The sequence below is a fragment of the Grus americana genome, chromosome 11, assembly GCF_028858705.1.
Source record: "Grus americana isolate bGruAme1 chromosome 11, bGruAme1.mat, whole genome shotgun sequence".
Classification (NCBI taxonomy): domain Eukaryota; kingdom Metazoa; phylum Chordata; class Aves; order Gruiformes; family Gruidae; genus Grus; species Grus americana.
In genome coordinates, this window is record NC_072862.1 from 10,772,073 (window position 1) to 10,793,768 (window position 21,696).

The 21,696-nt window shown below is 43.8% G+C and overlaps 1 protein-coding gene across 2 annotated transcripts in view; it reads right to left on the minus strand.

Annotated features, from left to right (window-relative positions):
• Positions 1 to 1,507: 1,507 nt before the first annotated feature.
• QRICH1 (glutamine rich 1) overlaps positions 1,508 to 21,696 on the minus strand; it is a 28,748-nt gene continuing 8,559 nt past the window's right edge. For both annotated transcript variants that reach the window (XM_054838077.1, XM_054838078.1), the window contains 8 exons: positions 15,568 to 16,587; positions 11,785 to 11,962; positions 11,010 to 11,164; positions 10,076 to 10,190; positions 8,638 to 8,746; positions 8,139 to 8,290; positions 7,365 to 7,455; positions 1,508 to 6,572 (listed from right to left, as the gene is read on the minus strand). In XM_054838077.1, the coding sequence (XP_054694052.1) occupies positions 6,380 to 6,572; positions 7,365 to 7,455; positions 8,139 to 8,290; positions 8,638 to 8,746; positions 10,076 to 10,190; positions 11,010 to 11,164; positions 11,785 to 11,962; positions 15,568 to 16,587 (2,013 nt within the window). In that variant the 3' untranslated portion in view covers positions 1,508 to 6,379. The remainder of the gene's footprint in view (positions 6,573 to 7,364; positions 7,456 to 8,138; positions 8,291 to 8,637; positions 8,747 to 10,075; positions 10,191 to 11,009; positions 11,165 to 11,784; positions 11,963 to 15,567; positions 16,588 to 21,696) is intronic.

The window sequence follows — 21,696 nt, forward strand, 5'->3', positions numbered from 1 at the left end:
TTCCTGTACCACGGGCTACAGAACAAACTGTGCCTCTGATGGTTTGTTTGCTTGTCACGATATACCTGTTCTGACCTCAGAGCACCAGGGAAATGAGACAACCAGACCCCTTCTACCCCGCTCCTATATGACGGGCTCTCCAAGGCAGCCCACTGTTTAACGAGTTCAGGGAACTAAAGAACAGTTCTCCTGTACCTCCAGCTGTCTTACTGCAGTAGATTAAATCCTCATCCAAAGACCAGCAAGTAGCTTTAAGAAAACGCCAGTGTTACTCATGTTACCCAGCTACAGGACATTGGAAGTGTGAACAGAGACGTCTGTTCAGGTCTCCTGAAACTCTTGGAAGCAAATGGCCCTTGTATGCTGTGAGGTTTGTCAGTCACGTTCGAGCCTCTAGTTTGGATTAACGTGTTTTTGGTCTGAGTAAGGTTCTCCAAAAGACAGCACACAGCTTAGAGGGAGACCAGTTAAGCTAGGCTTTGGTAGATGTTAATGTTGACTTTTACACAGGGGGGAAAAAAACCCAAATGAGTGAACCATGCTATGGACAGAAGCAGGACTCTCAGGTGGCTTGTTTGGTCTCAACAGCAGTAATCTGCACAGAATAGAGGCTGCAGCTTCTAAAAATTACAGTTGTTTCCTGTCAGATTGTGGATTTGTTTCTATCAGGAAAGCAAGGCACATGCCTCAGTGCAGGGATGTTCCCTGTGCTGCAAGGAAGGGTATGTGTGGCTTCCAGGGGCCCTTGCATAACGAGGAAAAGGCAGCCCTTGCATAGTTAAGAGCCAGCGACAAGGATCTGCAATGCTACTTAAAACCTTAAGCCAAGAGAGTGGTAGCGATCCTGTTGCTATTGCTGTGAACACCAACATCAATGCAATCTCCTTCCTAGAGCTGCCTGCCATTATGCTGTGCTCTGAACTTCACTGGGTTTCAACTCTTGTTCCCTGAGTCTGCAATAAAAGATCGTATTTCACCCTTTTACTTCTTTGCATAATTCCTGGGTCGATTCTCAGCTAAGAGTTGATTGCACCTGTCCAAACACCGATTTCCCATTGTTCGCAGTTTGCTTGGGCTATGGAGCTGTAAGAAACCCACTGTCCTTTACAGTAAATGAAACATCTAGGCTCGTGCCACCAAGAGCGGTACCCAGTAACGGCACAAAGATAACTCATCCTGGAGGCCGAGTTCAGAAACGCTGCCTTCCAAAGGAAAACACTGCCTGCCAAGGACGCACGCTCTCCAGTCACTGTTACCCGTCACAGGATCAGCAGAACGGGAGGCATCGTGACTGACCAAGATCAGTTTAACAGGTCTCTCTATCCTTTATTTTAAATAAGGACAGCGCTAACAGAGGTTTGCTAAGCCTACCTGGGAGGCACGCGCCAATCTCGACTGTTATGCTAGAGCATGGGCACAGCAGTAAACAGGCAAGTTGGCCTCTGTTCCAATAGAAACACCAGACAAAGTTTAATGGTTCTCAAACAGACTACAACAAAGGCTGCAGGGAAAAACATTTTATTTCCAAGCAGATTACAAAGAGCAGAGAATATAAGAGTAAAATTAAATTAAAAAAATAGTTGAGTGCATCTCTTTAAAATGATTTGTAGTGTGAGTTACTCACGGGGCAAAGCTACTGGAGAGTTCTGAAGGTCACTTTGCAGGATGCCAATCACATGTGCTGTTTAGACCAGGGTCAACACGGGAGGGATAGACAAGACGTATTTTGCATATAGGCTGCACACTCATTATTAAGCGAGGCTCTGGGCTGCAATGGGACCCTGCCTTTCTGAGACATCCTCTCCACCTCGTCCTCTCCTGCAGTTCCCTCTCGTGTTCTAGACACGGTTTATTGCTGCTGTAAGTGGGCTCAATCTGCCTCCCCATTCTGATGAGCTCAAACAAGAACAGAGAAGCAGGCAAACGTGGCTGCCATGCAGAAGGTTAGACAGGGAAGGTGACCGCAGCGCTGAGAGCCAAGCTTCAGCCTCGCAACAAAGGGAACTGACAAGCAGGGGACACAGCAATTGCTTCAGAGATTTTGGGGCAGCACGTCGGTGAGATTTCTGGAAGAAGATTTGAGATGCTCCTTAAGGTAGGAAGATGCTTGAGCTGACAAGTGCTCTCTCCTATGCATTGGCACCAGTAAAACAGAACAGGCTGAAACATCAGGATAAGGTTCAGTTCCCTGTAGTATTTGAGAGGAGCAGCTCCAGCAAGAAGATGGGGAGAAAAACCCCATATAGGGTGGAAGACAGTTTATATCCCACTTTAACAGTTATTTAAGAGTCCAAATGCTAATTGCAAGTCAGTCACTATTAAACTTGGATGAGAATGCAGTTTGGTTGGACTGTGCAGTTAACCAATGTCCAGCAGCACTCAGACCAGCAAGAAGATGAGCAAGTCCTCCACCCCACATATGCTCAGAGGGCTCTTTTCTACCACTTCTGGATCTGTTCTTATCACAGCATAGGAGGCCTGAAGATGGCCTAATCCCTTCTACATACACTGAGGCAGACAGTAGCCCTGATGCAGTTGAGAACAAGACTGCCTTCATTTCTGCCCTAGGAGCAGCAGTACAGAAGAGGATTCTTACTTAGGGATCAGATTAAGTCTTTTTTTCATTGGTCCAAGGCAGAACAGTTCAGGAACTCCTTCAGACCTTGTCTCCCATCTAAAATCCAGGAGATCACTAGCGGTGAAGCAGCCAACAGATGACAGCCCTGTTAAGTTACTCAGACTGTTCCCTTTCCTCACCACTCTAGACAGGAGTGAAGAGCCACTCTCTAGTCTGCTCTCTGCTGCCTCAGCCATTATCACTTAAGAGGAAATGCTTGAACTCTTGGAAAGTAAATGAAAAATCTAATGGTGCCGTAGACAAGGGTGTAAGAGGCTACAAGTTTCTTTAGGAAAGCAACGCTATTAGTGTCAAGAGAGAGGACAATACATGAGCCTCATGTCAGAATGAGGTGCTTTACAATAGTCAGTCATGCTCTGCTTTCTATGCTTCCTTTCATAGCGCAGAGACAAGATGGGCATAGTTCGAAACCAACGATGCAGGGTCTCTAGCTTGACTTTTCTCAGCTTTATTTAGAGATTGGTGCATTTTCAGCCTGTCTCATACAAGGCGTAGGGCATGGAGAGTTCTTGTTTAATATATACACACATACAAGAGCTAGCAGTTTGGCACTCTCGGAGCCTAGGGGAATGCCCTTTAAGCAGCAATCAAGCTGGTTATAGTAAAGTGTTAAAAAGCTATTTTACATGTTTGACTGGGAACATTTCCCAGAACTTGGATAGCAACCCTATGCCACAGCACTCTTCTGTGCTACTCTGTGCACGTCTTCCTATGAGCCCCTAAAAGGGAGCAGATCATGTTCTTCACTATCAAAGAACATAGTATTTATATTCTAGAAATACTGTACCTTTTAAACTAGCTCCAGAGAGCCAGACTAGAAAGCCAGGTCCAGGAAAATAATCCTTAAGTCACAGTATATCGATTGTCTCTAAAAATAGGGAATGAAGTTAACATGGTGGACATTCTGATGAGACAGTACAGAACAGTACAGCAGTCCACTTCCGCATCAGCAAATCCCTCTCCTATGTGCATCCGAACAATGACAAAACAATGGAAACACTTCAGTCTGTCAGGACAAAACCAATCATCATGAGATCTCCATAACTCACCATGTGCCAAGTTCCCCTGCTCTTAAGGGGTATACTCCAAGATCAGGGAGAACAAAGATTTTTAGATCATCCTGCAGTTAAGGGTAGTAAGGAAAGTGCACAATCTAGAATTTTAAGGGTAACAAGGAATTGTTTCCCCAGAAAGCTCAGCTGAAGTACCTGTTCACCCCTAACCTGGAACTGCCCTAATATTCTGTCCAGTTATTCCAGCTTCTGGCAAGTTTTAGAGTAAGAGGTGACTCCCAAAGCCACCTAATGAAGTGACTTGTACGCTGGATATCTGGCAGATCCCTTCAACACCCACTGCGTTTCCGATGGAGACGGACAAAGCAGCAGGCTCACGCTGAGGTGCAGGCATGCTGGAGCCAGCTTCCCGTGCCGTATTGCGGAGTGCACAGTGGGACTAGAGCACAGGTGTCTGCAGTTTCTCTCACATCTTTGTAACTCCGTTCAGACGACAGGAAAAACTGCCCAAAAGAATGGGAAATTCACTCTGCCAGCCTGTCGGGCATCCTGAGCAACAAGCATATCCAGCTGCTTGAAACAGTGGGAGCTTGCTCCTAACCATGTCCTTAAATACTTAAATTAGGGCCAGACATGGACATTCCAGTCACTAAGACACAGTGAAGGGATTACAGGCTTCTGCCAGCTGAAGCAATATTCGCAATCCCGACAGCCACCCTACCAGGGGGCAACTGCTGGCCCCCAACAGCTGAACTGAGCTGAGGGTAGGCGTTGCCAGCACCACACACCACCCGGGCACCATCTTCCCAACTTACCCACTGGGATCTGGGCACCAACCCCAGGCTATGTTCCCCTGGGATGACCCTGAGGGCAGACACTGAGCTAAGAGTCTACTTTAGAGTACAGGTATTAGTAAACAACAGTGTGTTGCTACTTCACCTCTCTGCACTTATTTGAGCACAGAGTCCTATGCAGGGAACAAACTGCTCACACTTACAACCAACTTGAGCACATCTGCTTTCTCCTGAACACTAATGTCAATATGAAGCATCAGAGGCTTGAAGCCTCTAAGACCGCACACCTCAACACTGATCAAGAGCACAAAGGCAGGGAACAGTATGGCTACTCTCATCCTATGTGCAGATTTACACTTTGCACAACCAACAAGAGAGGGCAGACCTTGCTTCTCAATACAGACAGGTGCTGGTCAACAGAAGCTTCAGAAAAATTGCTTGCCTGTACATGAGTTTAAGTTCTTTTACTGTAATATATATTTAAATATATCTCTATATATTTTGGAACAGGGAAGGGACATGAGATGGAGAAGCAGGGAAGACAAGTTCAAGAAGCAGAGTCATCTCTCTGCATCCAAGAAACCGGTGGCACAAATAACAAGCCTGGCTAGAGTGATCTCCCTTTTCAAGCATGGTTGGCTACCTGCTGGCTTCAAAAGAGCAGACTACTTGTTAATGATATAAAATACAGCAACATTTAAGATGCAGCAAGGCAAGGCTACAGGGTTGGGGGTTATGATCATGAAGCTACACAGCTGTGTTAAAAACTGTGAAAAGGCTGTTAAAATGGCAGGAGTAAGCCATGTGCTGCTCCTGGAAGGCCTTTTCCCTCCAACACCCCTCCATCATGCCGTCGGTGTGATGCGTTTGTAAAGGTGAGGAGAGGGGAATTTGCCTAGGGGTGAAGCCTCACAGGCTGGCCACAGAACATTAGGACAGACTGACAATCTGATCTGGTCTCACAGATCCCATGTTCCTAGCCTGACACTGAGCTTCCATCAGCAAGCAGACATTCAGGTCCTTCAACAGAAATTAATCCCCTTCTACCTTCCTAATTTGTAGGGGTGAAAGAAGTCCAGCAGAGTCAAGCTGGAAAGCACAAACAGGGATGAAAACAACCAGTTTGCATACTGATCTTTGTATAATGACCCCCCCCACCCTCACAGCTCACTCTTCCCCAAATAAAGACACATTGTTCAATGGCATGTTGAAAAGACGTGCTCGTCATTCTTAATAAACAACTAGAGTAAGAATACATAAGAGAAACAGGGTGGTATCTTTATATGATACACAAGTGTATGTTACAAGAATTCCATCAGGCACAGGAGCCTCAAGGTTTAAGGCCTCAATGTTAGGCCAAAAAAGAAGAGTGTGGTAAAGTTTGTACTTTTAACATCTAAAAATGTCACTTAAAGGTCTGAATAGAAATCGTTGGTTTGTTTTTTGTATAAATCACAATTGCAGTTCACTCTCTCCTCTTCCTTCCAAGATAACAGCAAATTAACGTCCAAGCACAAGAAAAGAAGATGCCTGCCTCTCCTCCACTGGCTGAGCAGGTCCATCCATCATTCTGTGCCCTCTAGGCTGCACGTGCTCCAAGGAGACAGAGGCCCCAGCCATCCAGGCCAATCCTGTAGTTCATGTTTTCTACATCATAAAAAAACACCAGAGTCAACCAGCAGCTTTCCACAGCTCGCAGGGGATATGCAGCCTCCAAATGGTTCCAACAGTTTGGTGTGTTGGGTAGGATACACAATGGGTAGGTTTTCCTTTAGATTCTTTTAAAGAGAAGAAGCCTAAAAGGGCTTCATAACTACACCAATAAAAAACCAAAAACTTAGGCATCTCCTTTAGTGTAAAAGTCTGTACAATTTATCTTTGCTTGTCCCTCCCCCATCACCCCACCCCACCCCTTCTGAGCCAAGAAGGATGCCTTAGTGCATGGTGCTGGCATTAGCCACAGCAATAGCTTCCTGAATCTCTCGTATCACCAGGATCCGGGTGAGCATCTGCTCCATCTGCTCTCTGCTGATCGGCTGGATGGAATACCAGATAGGGCTGTTGGGGGCCACCACCGGCTCCGGTGTCAAGTAAAACGTGTCATTCCGGCCTTTCACACTCTGGGGGCTGTGTGAGGAAGATCAGAAATAACCAGACTAACAGAATGTCCAGGGAAGGAGAGACTGCCACTGTTCTCACCCAGGCTTCACAAATCCTGACAGTGAACATCTGGCTGATGAGACACAAAGTTACGGAGTTACATCTAGGGGCAACAGAGGTCCCAAAGTTTTTAGGCCATGCCAAGGTTAAAAAGTCATGGTGACGACCACAAGAAAGTAATTTTTATTTTGCACTGGTAAGTATAACACACACATGGCCTTAGGGGTCTTTCAGAATGAAGCAAGGATAGGGTATTTTCACATCCAGACTAGCTGCAAACCCGTCTCTGCAGAGGAACATTTACGTTAATTATCAGAATCATCATAATTTAGAGGCAAGTCCTTTGAGGCTCCCTCCAATCTCCATAACAAGTCCTCATTTTTGTTCAGAAGCTGATTTGAATAGGATCCTAATCTCATCTCAAGTAGTGGATGCTTCCAGATGACTTGCTCGCAAGTCACAGGCAGAATAGCGATTTCATGCCAACACAGCAAACCTCCAGAGCAAGTACAAGATTAAGAGCAGCCAGTTCACAAATCAGGATTTGTCTCTTTAAATACCACAGAAGTTCAAGGTACATGCCACCAAGAGTAAATCCCACCCTCCCATATCAACACCCCTCCCCATTTAAGTAAATTTATGCAAATGTAGAAACTGTGCCAGCAATAAAAACACAGCCCTGAAAACTACGCCAGCTACAAGATGCAGCGTAACAGTCACAGAAGACAAGCAACCATACAGGCGAACAAGAGCTCTCACCATTTGAAGAGGTAGAAGTCATACAGCTTTATCGGACACCTCAGGGGGTTCTCTGGATTCTCAGTCTGCTCTGCATACATGTCATCTGTAACTACAAACCAGCCCCCCAGAAGTCTGTCAGACACTCTAAGTACAGCAAACTGAGCAGCGCCATACAGCCTCAGCGCTCCGAAGCACCTTGTCACCATGCCAGAGCTGGCAAGAGACGTACAGCTCTTCCAGGGCAGAGGCACCTGGTTATAAATGCTCAAAGCATTATATGGAGAGCTTGCTTTATCCCAAGGCTACTGAAGATCACAACCCATTTCTCCTCTACCTGTGCCCAAGATGAGAGAAATCTCACTATTGAGACTGCAATGCCTCAGCTAAATCCTGAGTCTGTGCTTTTAAGAGGACGGATTGTGCTTATGTATAGAATCTATACAGGTTCACATGGGTCAAGGTAAGAGAAGCCCTTCCAAAGAAGTTTCTCCCTCTGTTCATAAGCACTTACACCCAATAGCCCCTTTGCCCATAAAAAACTTCCAAAAGAAACAAAAAAGTTATCCTTAGCTCTTGAGTCCTATACGCCTCAGGTGAGGTATGTCCCCAGGCTTATTATTAGCAGGTACTATGCGCTCTCAGACAGAACGCGCAGAAAACTCATGCTGCTAGGCTGAGGGTAACTGGCAGAGCCTTGGGTTCTTGTGGCCCTACCTGCAGACATCTCCAGGTTCATCCACTTCCTTCATGCCCAGTAAGTAAGTACTCCCAAAGAAAACTTCCAGACACTACCTTTCTGTCCTGTCTGGTGTATGCCAGAAGCCTTCAGATAGCGGATACTCGTGCTTTTATCCTTGGGATTAGACGGGTTCTTCTTGGTCTGCCTCAACACCTTGGAGAAGGCCAGCTTCATGTGCTGGTCTACTGTTTTCAACAGGAAGTACCTGAGCAGCAAGAAGAGAACACAGGACATTCAGAGGCCAAGTAAAGGATACCGTTACAACAGCAAGGTTACTCATCATGAGCCAGCTGAAGCTCAAACCAACAACCGAGTTAAAGACTGTTCCAGCAGCAAAGCATGTAACAGCCACAAGCTCAGTTTCCCCTCTGCTAGCTCCTTTCCTTGTTGTACTGCATCTTCTTTGCCCGATGGGGCTGCAAGAGGTCTCTGTGTGCAACCATTCAAAATTCATGATTTCACCCTAATCCAGTGCAGCAGTTTCCTACCAACCCTGTCAAGGTGTTTGAAGTTCTTTTATTCCCCAAGATTCCCAAAGACTTAAGTACTTACTTTGTATTAAAAAACATCAGTGTGGTGAGCAAGGTGGAAGGGGAGTGAGCTCCTAGCTGCTTACACTCCCACAGCATCTCTTCTGTTACATGACTGGAGAGGACATAACCTGCAACAACCAGAAGTCAGCATCATGCCAGAAGACAGTCACAGCAGGAACACAGGCAACATTTTACAGTCTGGAAGTGTTAGAGAACATGTAAATCTTAAGGGAAGGAGGAGGAGGAGGAGATCCTCACTGATGTCAAGACTCACTACTGTGCAAATAACTTTTTAAATAGCAGGTACAGTTAGGAAACACTCATATATATATGTCAACCTCTAGCTGCAGAAGAGTATGCTTCTGCAATACGCCTATACATCCCAGCCCAGAGAGAAATAAATATGCACTTAAACAGCTTTTAATTAATGGCTCGACTCCAATGCAGATGCTCCTAATCCAATAATATGTGAGAGCAGGCAGGCCAGCGTAACAAATCAGCTCTTGGCCCTGTGCGCAGCTTTAGTCAGCACACAGTGCCAAGTGATGTATTTGGACACATGAGTAATCCTTTGATTCTCAGATATTATATTTTTTTTTGTGCAGAAGAGAAATACTATACTCCAAATACACAGATAAACAGAAAAACAGACAGCAGTATGAACTCCGGGGCTAGTGGAATGACAAAGCACAGATCAAACAGCCAGAGTGAAAACAAAAGGATTCCAAAACTCACAGTGCTACTTAGCCATCTAGCCTGTAACATCGGCTACTTTTCTGAACACAAGCAATAGCTTCTTCACTGATGTCTAATCATATCAAAGGGAATGAAGTAATTAGAAGCCAGGTTTCTGTGCTCTGACAATGCAATTCTTAGTCCAGTTCTCATACGCAACTCTGTCAAAATCTGGCTTTTCTGGAACTGTTCCCCCCCTTGCCTTTGTCTTCTAAACACAGGGTTGAGACGAGCTGCATTTGATTGCAGCATTTGAGGTTCTAATTATGCTTTTTTTTTTTCTTTGACACTTAGTTGGTCCTGCAGACCATTATCCATCTGGCTACATGGCAACATGACAGTGTTGTATTATCTCCCAAAGTAACAATACATGTTAGAGGCAAGATGTATTAGTACTTCAAATGAGGAAGCTCGATTTAGACCAAGTATCAGCTGGCTTCCAAGTAAGCCAATCTCATGACACTACAAAGTCCCAACAATCTGCCTTCTGACAGGTGACAAACAATAGACAAATAATCCTCAACAACAATCAGGGCTAGAGCCTGACATGTGCAGTAACCCCAGTGTTCACTGCAGACACAACCTTTTTCTCCCTGACCGGTATGAGCTGTGCTAGGGACATCAAGTACTTTGAACAGGTTTCTATTCGGACTACACTCATAGTCCAGTTTAAGCATTCCAAACTCCGGAAAGTTTTAAAGGTCTTAGATAAAAGTTCTTACCAAGAGGGGAAACACGGGGCTGTACGTCCTTGAGAACTTCATGCAGCCATTCAGTGAACCGAATATAGTAGAGATCTGAGAAGATGTCATCTACCCGGCCATTTTCAAAGAGATACTGTAAGAGATTCACAACACTGTCCACTACGGTGGTAGCGAACATATTCCTCAGACCAGACCTTATCCTAAGAGCCCACATATCCGGTTAGTCAACCATTTCACAGCATAGCAGTGAAGACTAATACATTTTACCTAGAAGAGAGAGGACCCTTGCACCAAGGCCAGTACAGGGGAAGTAATCTCAGTTATTATCATGGAATGCTAAGACAGAAAGGAAAAACCATCTTAGAAAGTAAAGCTGGTTGGATTTCACTGTTTATTTCAGCTGTGTTGTGTTCACTGCAAGTTATTTCACATGACCATCCTTTGGACATTACTTTTTCAGGTTAAGGAGAGAGATGCTCAATTTTCCTACCAGAGTTTAGCTCTGTTCCTGCAGCTTTTCCAGAAAGCACACTTACATTACCAGCTCAGACCTCCCACATCACACAAAGTGAAGTTCTTACCTGTTAAAGCTTCAACCAGATCAAGTTTTGACAGTGACAACTTCCTCAAACATCATCCAACCCTCCTCCCCCCACCAAAAAACCTAAAAGGATTTGTTATGCTCACCATGATACTCAAGTCAGTTATTAACAATTCTTCACAAACTTAATTCAGTCGGTGAATTAGCTGTGCACTAATTACATTTAGTCTGTTGGTTTTGGTTTTTGTTTGGGGGTTTGTTTTTTTTTTTAAGTAAAGAGACCTTTTTTCTTATGAAATTGTTGGGAAGCTTAACAGAAGCCACAGTCTCCGTTTTTATAATGAGGAATCCTCCCTATATAAGCTGACAACATGCACAGCTCTGTTGCTCATATAGCTGTTCTCCCCCTACCTTCTGAATACAGAGGAAGATATAGTAGAGCACATCTGGATCATAGGGTTCACCATCACCATTTCGAGCTTCTCGTGTCATTAAGCATAGACCATAATTCAGCTCAGCCACAGCTGAAGAGATGAGATCTTCCTGGAACCTCAGCAGCTGACGCCCTGGAAAAACAAAACAAAGCCATATTATTTAAGCCATAAAGCCATATTATTTCCCAATCTTTCAGGAATGATTTCCCACATCTCCAGCTTTCCCATTCTATCTGGCAGGCCCAGTACTATCTCATTCTCCCAGTATAATAAAGCTGAAATAAATCAAGATCTTAGGCTGTCAGATCTACTAAAAGATAAACAGGCAAGAATCTGACAGGAAGACTCTCTGCCCTGCCAACTGCATGACTATTGCCTTCTTTTACCACGTCCACAATGAAATGCTGCCCTGCAGCAATAGGAAAACAGCAGCTCCGTGACTGCTCTACCAGCTTGGCTGGCATTCACAGCCATTTTGTTCATCCATGCACCACAGTCACACAGTACCCTTTTCTACGGCTACCAGCCTGGGTGCTCAAGTTGGCTCAGCATAGAGCTAATACCTCCCTTGGAACATGTCCTATAGCAGTAGGAGAATGCAATAATTAGTATCACAGAGTAAAGCAAAGTTTAAATTTAAAAACAATGACTGGTTAAACAAAGGTGTTTTCCAGAGCGGTAAACAGCTAACATTTTAGTCACTCCTAATCCTACTTGAAAGGAAAGAAAGGCCATGTTGGCATGGCACATACTTCCAATAGGTGCTAGCCTATTTTGGGCTTCTTTTTCCAGCTCTGCATTCTTGGTCTGTGCCCAGCTTTTCCATACTTCAAGCCCTTCTTCTGGCTTCAGAGAGTTTGGAAGTAGAAGTTCAGGTGAAGTCTGTGGCTGTTGCTGTGGTTCAACTTCAGCAACCTGAACAGTTTGAGCCTATGAAGGAAAACATTTCAGTTGTATATATACACTTCGACATGCAACAGCTTGACAAATACCAAGTAATGCCACACTACCTCTAGCCCCTTTTGCAACACTCCTAACAAGAAATTAATCCAAGGAACACAACTTTTGCTGTCTAACTCAAATTGCTGCTTGTGAAAGTGTATTCATGTTTCCAAGAACACTTTTAGTTTGAATGGACATATCTATAACCCCTTTAGCAAATCCACACAACTTGCAGTTTGATGCATTTAGAAGTCCTGCAGAATGTCACAGTAGAGCAAACAGCCATGACCTGTTCTTGCTGCAATACAATTAAGAAGCTAGCTGTTATGTTTAAAGGTAAGGATCTTCATAGGGCTAAACAACAACAGACTTCTGGTCTCCCCTCAAACAGTGAAATGGATGACTATTGATTCTGAAGCCCTATTTGCTCCAATGCATTTTTCTTGGCTTCAGCTAACTTGTCACTCTGAACCACCCCTAAAGTCCATCATTTCACTACAACAAGAGCAGCCCAAGGCCCCTTGCAGACATGGCCTTAAAACGCAGCAGCTAGAGAGACTGCCATCCCCCGGCAGGGAAGAACGGCAAGGTGCCGTCAGCTTTACTAACCACTGCTGCTCCAAACCTAGACTGCCCTGAGCAAGGCTCTGGGTACGATCATATGTTGTACACTGACAGCGCCCTTCCCCACGCTCATCCATCAAGGGCAGGCTCTCCTCATTATTCAGTACATAACAGGCAGATAGAATAGATACACTCTGCTCTTCTCATCAAGAACTGTTAAGATTAATTCATTTGTAAGAAGTATAAAGTAGTAACAGACTAGAACACCAGCATCAGAACATTAATTCAGTTGCAATGCAATGCTATCCTATCAAACTACCAAATACTGCTAGCAAGGACTAGCTACTGTTCTGTGAAGAACTACTGTATGACCTACTATAGACCTAAAGAGTCTCCAGACCCTTTGGAAGTTTATTTTGCAGCAGACCTTAAGTCACCAAGAATTACTACCTCAAACTGAAATTTATTTTACAGATAACTGATGGCACCTATCCAGAAAGATCAGCAAGCCCTCCAGCTGCACTCACTCTGCATTCTTCACTAGAGCTTCTCAATCCCATGCCACAAAAAGTCTCATGGCTACCTCAATTAAGAAGATTAACTCGAAGCTTTACAGCCCTTAGTCAAACTCTCATTGGCACCCTGAATGTCACAGAGATAGCAACTCTTACATCAAAACAGTTTTGCTTTCTCCTTCTTAAGAGCCATCACAAAAAGCAAGGCTTTGTTATACTGAAGTAACTTTTTCTTTGATACCGCCAAGCGTCAATCATCAGTGAAAGTTGCTCTGACAGTAGTAGAGACCATAATGAAAATGACATAGAGCCATTAGTAATACCTGCACCTTACTTAGTGTAACAAAAAAAAACAGCTGAAGAGGCAAAGCCTGCAAGAGCCTCATACTGGAGCCTTCCTGACTGTCTCTGGTTGGTTTCTCTTTTTTTTTTTTTTTTTTTTTTGCATCAGCTCTTAATAGCTGTTTGCTTACGAGCCCCTGCATCACCAGCAGCATCTACCACAGCTGCAGAGGGAGACTATGACCAAAAGGGCTCAGCTTTTATCAAGGCAGACAGCAACAAATTTTAAGTTGTCAAGCAAGCCTTTTTCTTAAAGAGGACAGGAGTCCAAGGGTGGACTGACACCTTGTCTTTGTAGAAGCTAGGGCTGTGGCTCCACTCACCTCCAGAGTGCTGCCCCATTACTCCCCAGAAAGCTTTCCAGAGCCAGCCACCTCCATCAGCCCAACCTAAGCGGCAATCTTCTGCCCTGAACTCACAGACACCTTGTTCGGTGTGAAGGCAGGCATGCAGGCTGAACTGGCAGTTGCTTCTTCACTGACTTATATTTATCACAAATAGAGTAAAATAGCTGTAGCGTGCCTGGCTCTCACAGCAGCACAATGCCAGAGGACAGTGTGGGGAAAGCAGGCAAATCCCTTCTCAGTCTCACAGTTGTGAGAGGGACAACTCCCAAAAGTTTGATATTCACCTATCGTAGCTTTATTGCCCCCTTAGAAGAAGGATGCATCCTTCCTGGACTTGCCTCTGTATTTAGGGGCTTATGCAACACCCGGTACTCCAGAGAACTGGGATCAGAAAACTGTCTGATACACAAGAATTACAGGCCACTGTGCACAGGAATACACAGCATTAGTAGAAGCTTTACATGCAACCATTAAAGAAATTGAGTTAATACCTCAGAAAGGATCCCAAGAACGTGGCTCACGCTCTTACAAGACCCTAGAATAAGTCTAAAAAAAATCTTGTTTAGCAGAAAGGCAAGAAGTTTATCAACTTCGTTTGTTCAAGTAGCTGAAAACAATGAAGGGATCTCTGAAGTACCAATACAGGGAAAAGAAGAGCTACAGAAGGCTCTTTGGATGTGACAAAAAAAAAATCCAATACCAAACAAAACAACCCCAACTAAACAAAACCCTGTGCATTACAAGACCCATAAGCTGTAGCTTAAAGTACAGCTTTACAAAAAAAGGCATCCAGCACCTGAAAGTTATCTAGAGATGTAGGGAACCCTTTTCAGTGAAGACCTTGGTGGGCTATAGCCCATAATCAAGTCAAACAGCCAGACATGACTACAGAAAGTAATCCTCCTTGTCTCAGTGCCTACTAATGAAGTAGAGGGCATATACGCCTTTATAAAGCCAACAGTGTTATTTATAAACTGGAAAGAATTTATAACAACATTTATGCTAGCAGACTTGGATATTTTTGCCCTCATTCCATTCAGCAAAAACAGGCTCTGACAGATCAATCACTTTTCACTTTCTGGTAATAAAAGATAAATTAAATCCATTTGCATATACAAGAGAGGCCATTAATAGCACTAGTTATTCATGTTTTAAAAGCCAATTCAAAATAATCTGTGGCTTAAAGTTAGCAACAAAGCCTTTAAAAAACCAGCAAAAATGTCTGCCATGTTTGCCAAGCACTACAGAGATGCTTACTTGCCACTGCTCATTACTGTGCTCTTACGCACAAGGCATTTACCAGAAACAGGACATGGTGTTACAGATAGGTACACCTGATCCATGAAGTTTGCTCACAACTAGTCAGATTTTGACACTAGATCTGCTGTGGTCTCCATGTGCTGCATAACACAAACTGATAACCAGGTGACTAGTATATTTGCACATCTTGGTTCACTGCAATCATCCCTGCCTGCCCACTGCAAGCCCTAGAACAGCTCAGGAGAAGACTGCAGACCTTGGAATACCTGCTTTGAAGAAGCTAGCAATGAGCATGTATCTATTAATGATGAGTATCTATTAATTTACACTACTGAGATCAAGACTGTACTTTCTTTTGGGAAGTTTTGAATCCTATAATTACGTACTAACAATAACACATTGCAGTCCTATGCCTATCAGGAGTCAAAAGCCCTACGTCATGCTGAGGCTACTGCGACAGACACATCTCTGCTTCCTAGATCACCTGTCTGCTGTCATCCTCCCTCCCCATGACATTCACAAGTTGTTAACCACGGACTGAGACTGACAAGCAGTTTTAACTTACTGAGCAAGTGACTTGTAGCTGCTGCTGCTGCTGCCCCTGCTCTTGGGATGTGGGCTGCTGCTGTTGCTGCTGCGGGTCCCATATGTGCACTGTCTGTGCTGTATTCTGGTACGTCCCTGCCACAGCCTGCACTGCCACTGGAATGTGGATGTTGCCATTCATAAACTGTGCTGGAAAGAGCGAATTAGCGAGAGTCTGCACCACTTCCTCATGAGAGTTCTTCACTACTGAAGTACTTCCCACCATCTTATCCTTGTCGTCTTCCAGCTTCACAGTAGCCAGTGTCGTTGGCGAGCCACTGACGTGGACGGCATTGTAGGCCTCCTGAGGGATGGCGATGTGGGTTATGTTTTGCTGCTGAAGGTCACCACGCGGTTGAGCGGAGTAAACAGGGATGGTCCAAGTCTCTCCAGTGGGGCTAGTGATGGTCCCAGTGGCACTGTATAGATGGGCGCTGTCCACTGTTAACAAGTCTGGCCTTAAAGAGACGTAACTTTGCTGCTGGCCCTGAGGAATGGCCAGCACTGTGGCAACTGGCTGCCCTGAAATAGCATACGATACAGTAATAGGCATATCCACTTTACGTTTCTTCACTGGCTGAAGGACACTAGCAGTGCTGATCCGCCGCTCTCCCTCTCGTGGAGAGCCTTGTTGAGAAGGTGGAGGTGACAGTGCCCCAACTGTTTGGATCTGTATCTGCTGGCCACCAGTAATGGCCTGTCCCGCCACAAGCTGGGCCTGGATCTGCTGGTGTTGTATGTGTTCCTCCTGTATCTCCGCAGCCTGGATCTGTTGGGCAGTCTGCACATGCTGCACTTGGATTTGAGCTGCCTGCAGCTGAGATGGGCTGGGGCTCTGAAGAGATTGACTCTGTATTGTCTGGGACGCCTGCTGCTGCGCCTGGCCTTGGATCTGCACTTGGACCTGTATTGGTTGCTCTGAAGCCTGATGGACAGTGAGCTGTGGAGAGAGCTGCTGGGCAGAGACCTGCTGCGGTGACTGCTGGACTTGGACCTGAACCTGCAACAACACCAATTCAGCAGTTAGAGATCACCAAGTGTCAGTGATTCAACAGGGGGGCCACCAGCAGAGATGGCCCTTCACTGGAGGTCTATGCTCCAAGTCTTTTATGCTCAGTTTATGATTCCATAGATGAATCCACTAGTAAAGATCTCAGGAAAATGAAACCAAGTTACTCTAGAAGTGTCTGGTTGATAACAGCAACACAGTAGATGATGTGTTTGCTCAGTGTTGCACATGATCACACTTCCAGTACACAGAACAGCGTGTGAGCTGCATCTCCATCCTCGAAGCTCTGTGGGCTCAAGCCAACAGATTGCATCCTTGGAAGCCAAAAGTCTTCAGAGCTATTTGCATTGCTAAAATGTTATTTCAGCACAGGCCTTGCAATAGCAAGACTTTAAGGTCACGCACATTACAATTCTGATATTAAGTTTATCTTGCTACAAAATGCAGGAGCTTGCCTCATTCTTACTATGCTCTAAAGATTGTTTTACTGCTTTCAATCCCAGCCCCCAAACAGCCATAGGATTGTTTGCCAGTGACAGGCACTAAGAAATATGGGTAAGTTGAAACCAGCACTTGGCTCTTTCCATGTAAAGCTCAGAAATATTATTCTGAAACCAATTGCTAATAGTAACGCTACATAAGCCGGTGTCAACATAGAAAACTGCAAGTTCAACCTGAATTTTTGTCATGTGCTAAGGGGCAACACTGCAGTGTTTGGTTTTGAAACTTCAGAAGTATTTCTTTGGCAATAATAATTAAAACCAATTCTTTTTTCATTATTTACTTATTCCATTTAATTCCATTTATTGTCCAAATTACTCAGTTGTATTTTCTAGCTCATGCACTTACACGATGCTGAATAATATGGACAAAATATGTGAAGACTTGGATTCAAACACAATTCCTTTTATTTTAGGGAGTTAAAAAGAAATCACACCCTCTCATATGAATGCTCATTTGTCCAAGGCCTGTCACACTATCTACTCCAGGAGCAGACTTAAAGCTAGAAGTCAGAGGTAGCCCCCAACACAAAGTTCAGGTCTCAACAACTTCACATTCCAGGCCTCAAACCCAACGCAGCTGGTACCTTCACTCCCAGGGCACCAAGTGAGGTCTGCTCTCCTCCGGCAGACACTTCACTGTTTATCCTCCACATTTAAACAGCCACTTTGTTGCATTTGCCTTGTCCTAGAAGTGATATCCCAGGTTCCCACGATCACCTGCTTCTCCAGGCTTCCTTAACACACTATATCTTAAGGGAGGGAATTAAATTACTCAACCTCTCCTTTCAACTCCAACTGAGAGATGTAGAGCTTTATTAGTGGCACCTATGAGGGCCATATGAAGTTTGAAGCCAACACGTAATTATTTAGTTGCAAAATTGTGTCTTCCTACTCATGTTCTCTCACCCTTTTCTACCTCACTTTCCAGAGTCAGTCAAGCTACTGTAGCATTTGCATAGACATCACACTAGCCAGCCTGACAAAACCAAAAAGAACTACCACGCAGGTCTGTGTTGTGCAGATACAAGAAATTCACTTCCCAACACCACCCCTAAGTACTCTTAAAAAAAATGTTAAGAGTTGCTAAGGAAAAAAAGTAGGGTGGCAAAATGCACCACTTGCAGACCAGTTTTATAAGTCACCTCCTGTTAAGAACTAATTCTATTTCCAGGAAGAATAGGGAATTTTACAGGTTCCTGCTGGGAGCTATATGAAGTATACTGTAATCCAGTTGACGTGGACTTTCTATAATAATTTCCTGTAACGTAACAAGAAACATATGACCTTGTGTCAGCACGACAGTTTCAAAAGCTGCATCAATGAGTGATTTGATCAGGCAGTTAATTGAAAAAGATGAAGTCACCTATGAGATGCTTCTTCAGTTCTATTTGATACTCTTATCATACTGCCCTACATCATGAGTATTGCCTTGGGCAAACAGGCCCAAACACACATCCCAGTTAAGAGTTCAGTTTAAGAAAGCCAGTTTCAATTACACCTCTCAGGCAAGTATCGTCCAAAATATCTGACTTTAAAAGTCACTAATATAGTCCTTAGTATTAATTTAAGTCCTTATTCAAAAAATTACCTGCAAGGCAAAGGCCCAAGACTGGACAAACTAAAATGCATTACTGCACTGATATATTTTCAGTTTCACACAAGAAACATTTGCTTTATCTGCTAGGATTCAAAATCATGTCATAGAAAAAGGTAAACATGTAATTTACCCTGTTGAGTGAGAACATCTTAAAAGTACCCCCACCTTCTTTCTATACAAAATTTTACATTACAGTTCCTGTTACTGCTGTAACGTATACAAAGTAAGGACTTTTTGGTTTTTGCTAGCAGTAAGAATTGAAAGTCCGCTCCTATGCTGAAACAATTTTATCATGTAATGCAATTAGAAAGGTAATGGAATACCTTTAAGCAAGAGGCATTGTCAGCAGAAGTGGCATGGTCTAAGAACAGACCTGACAAGACAGTAATTTCTTCCTTACGCTTTTATAGAATAGACTATTTCAGTTGGAAGGGACCTACAACGATCATCTAGTCCAACAGGCTGACCATAAGCTAAAACATGTTATCAAGGGCATTGTCCAAATGCATCAAACATGGACAGGCTTGGGGCACTGACCGCCTCTCTAGGAAGCCTGTTCCAGTGTTTGACCACTCTCTTGGTAAAGAAATGCTTCTTAACATCCAGTCTAAACATTGCCTGGCACAGCTTTGACCCATTAACCATTTTAGAGCCTGAGCCTACTGTCTCTAAAAGTGATGGGCAACTTCCATCACTTTCAGTAGATGATCAATCATGACCTGAGGCCCTACTATACTCCCCCAGGACTAAATCCTAACCCCTGTAACTAGGATGTCTTGCTACTGCTTTAGAGTTCACATAGTGTTATTGTTAACACCCAAAGAAGGAATCCAGACTCAAACAAGATGAAGAAGTCAGACTCCAGAATCACTGGAAGTTCTCCATGCTGCAAACTGCAGACATCATGTTTCTGACTAAAGACTGTTCCTATTTAAAAGAATATTGGACCTCTAGCTACCGTGCATTATGCATCCCACTGTGAATTACATTTTAACAACTGTATTTCGCAGTAAATCCCTCCCTATTTTCAAGTAGGTTGCACCGAGGAGTGCTACGAGCATTCATTTCAGATTTACAGACTTCAACCCAGTCTGAGACCAGAGCTTCTTACGTTGACCTCATTGCCTAACTTGCTATCTGAGAAAAAATGGACAAAGAATTACACTAAACATCATCAGCGGTTGATTTAAAAGACTCTGCACGAAGAGGAATGCTTTAAATTTACTGGCCAAGACCAACAGGGAGGGCTTTAAATCTTCACCTTATGCTGAAGATTAAAGCAAGAACATGTTATGCTGGGAATTCCTGGGTTATGCTGGTGCAAGAGAGGAACATGCCAAGTTACCAGTACTGAAAAACTGCTTACTGCCAGAAGTTTGGATCTAACAGCATGAAAAGAATCACTTCCCAGCAGGCTACCATCACACAGAGAAATGCATTTTTACCATAAAATAGCAAGAAGCTGGACCAAGTACTAGCTGACTAGAGAATCAAAAGTCTTAGAAGTCAGCTCTGCATAGTAACAGGAGGGCAGAACTAATTTTTTTTTTTTTTAAGATTCCCTTAAACAAAATCTTCTGTCACATTAGGCTCAAAAACATATTCTGTCTAGAACTGAGCACACACAAAGAGAAAATAAGTAGCAAGCACGAACAGCTGAAGCGTGGTTTCCAGAAGTTTTTTTCCCCTCATGGTTGATAGACTAACTCCAATAAACTTTCAAGTAGGATTCATAACGTGTCTGCCCTGTGAGGATTCTCTGCCCAACAAGGAATTCATATTGCAGAACTGCAGTTCTGAAACAATTAGGTTGAAAGAATTCCCAAGCAAAGAAAATCTCATCTGCAGTTTGACTGGGTTACCTAACTCCAAATGAGCATGCATACCAACTATTGCTTGCATGGATTTTCTGATATTTAGCTTGTCCTAGAGCACCTGACAGGCTCTTAAATGCCTCTTTTCACAAACACATACTGGTTTCTGAAGCTACATTTACACTAGCAAGTAGCAGGATACAAGAAGAGCAGACTTTCAGCGCGAGACTGAAGACCTACAAACATGTCCACACCATACATTTCAGAAGACTGTTTCAAACTTAGGTCTAGTCTTGCCCACTAGCCAAGGGAGACAAACACCTAGGCACAACAAGACTGCATCTTACAGCTTAGTTTCATGTGAAGGGAATCCCAAATGACAGGCCCCAAACCTATGAGAGGTAAGCGGGGGCAGATGGCAAACTTGCTGTGAGAAGTATGCTCCAAATCCCCCCCAGAAGTAATGTAGGTGACCTCAAACTTCCACATCTGAGCAAGCTGACAGAAGTCAAACACTTGGACAAAAAGTTAGTGAAAGCAGAAGAGCAATCTCATAATTATTTTTTAGCCCAATTTAAGGAAAGAAGTCTTAAAATAACACTTCCCTCAACAACAGTCCTAAGCTAAAGTGACTCCAGCATTAAAAAACTAACATTGCAATAAAAGAGTTCCTTCTAACGTTACACCAGAAAGCATACATACAAGTACAAACCAGATCTTGAGTATACTTCAGATTACTGAAGTAGCAGGAAATGTTGGAACTTGTTATTCAACTACTTTACAGGAAGTCCTTTGCTATCTATTTAAGTAAACAAGGTCTATGGGGAGTGTACAAATCAGCTTTTCAGAACAACTGCCAGACAGATTCTCACTCCTCTGCTCATTCATCAACATCAGAGAGAGAATTCCACAGGCCAAATTAGGCCTTGCATGTGTTTGAACAGTTACAATATCAAGATTATGTTGTCAAGCTGTACCCTGGGGCAGGGTTTAGACCTAAGACAGTTAAAACACGTGAACCAAGGAACACAAAACAGCTTACCTCTCAAAGAGGAACCTACTGCCATTATACAAGAAGGTGCTACCTTGAAAACACCAAAGAATAGTTACAGTCAAGAGCAAAGTGGCACACTCAGCCCTAGCAAATGCTAATTAATACTAGCTGCTACACAAGTATCTTATTGGG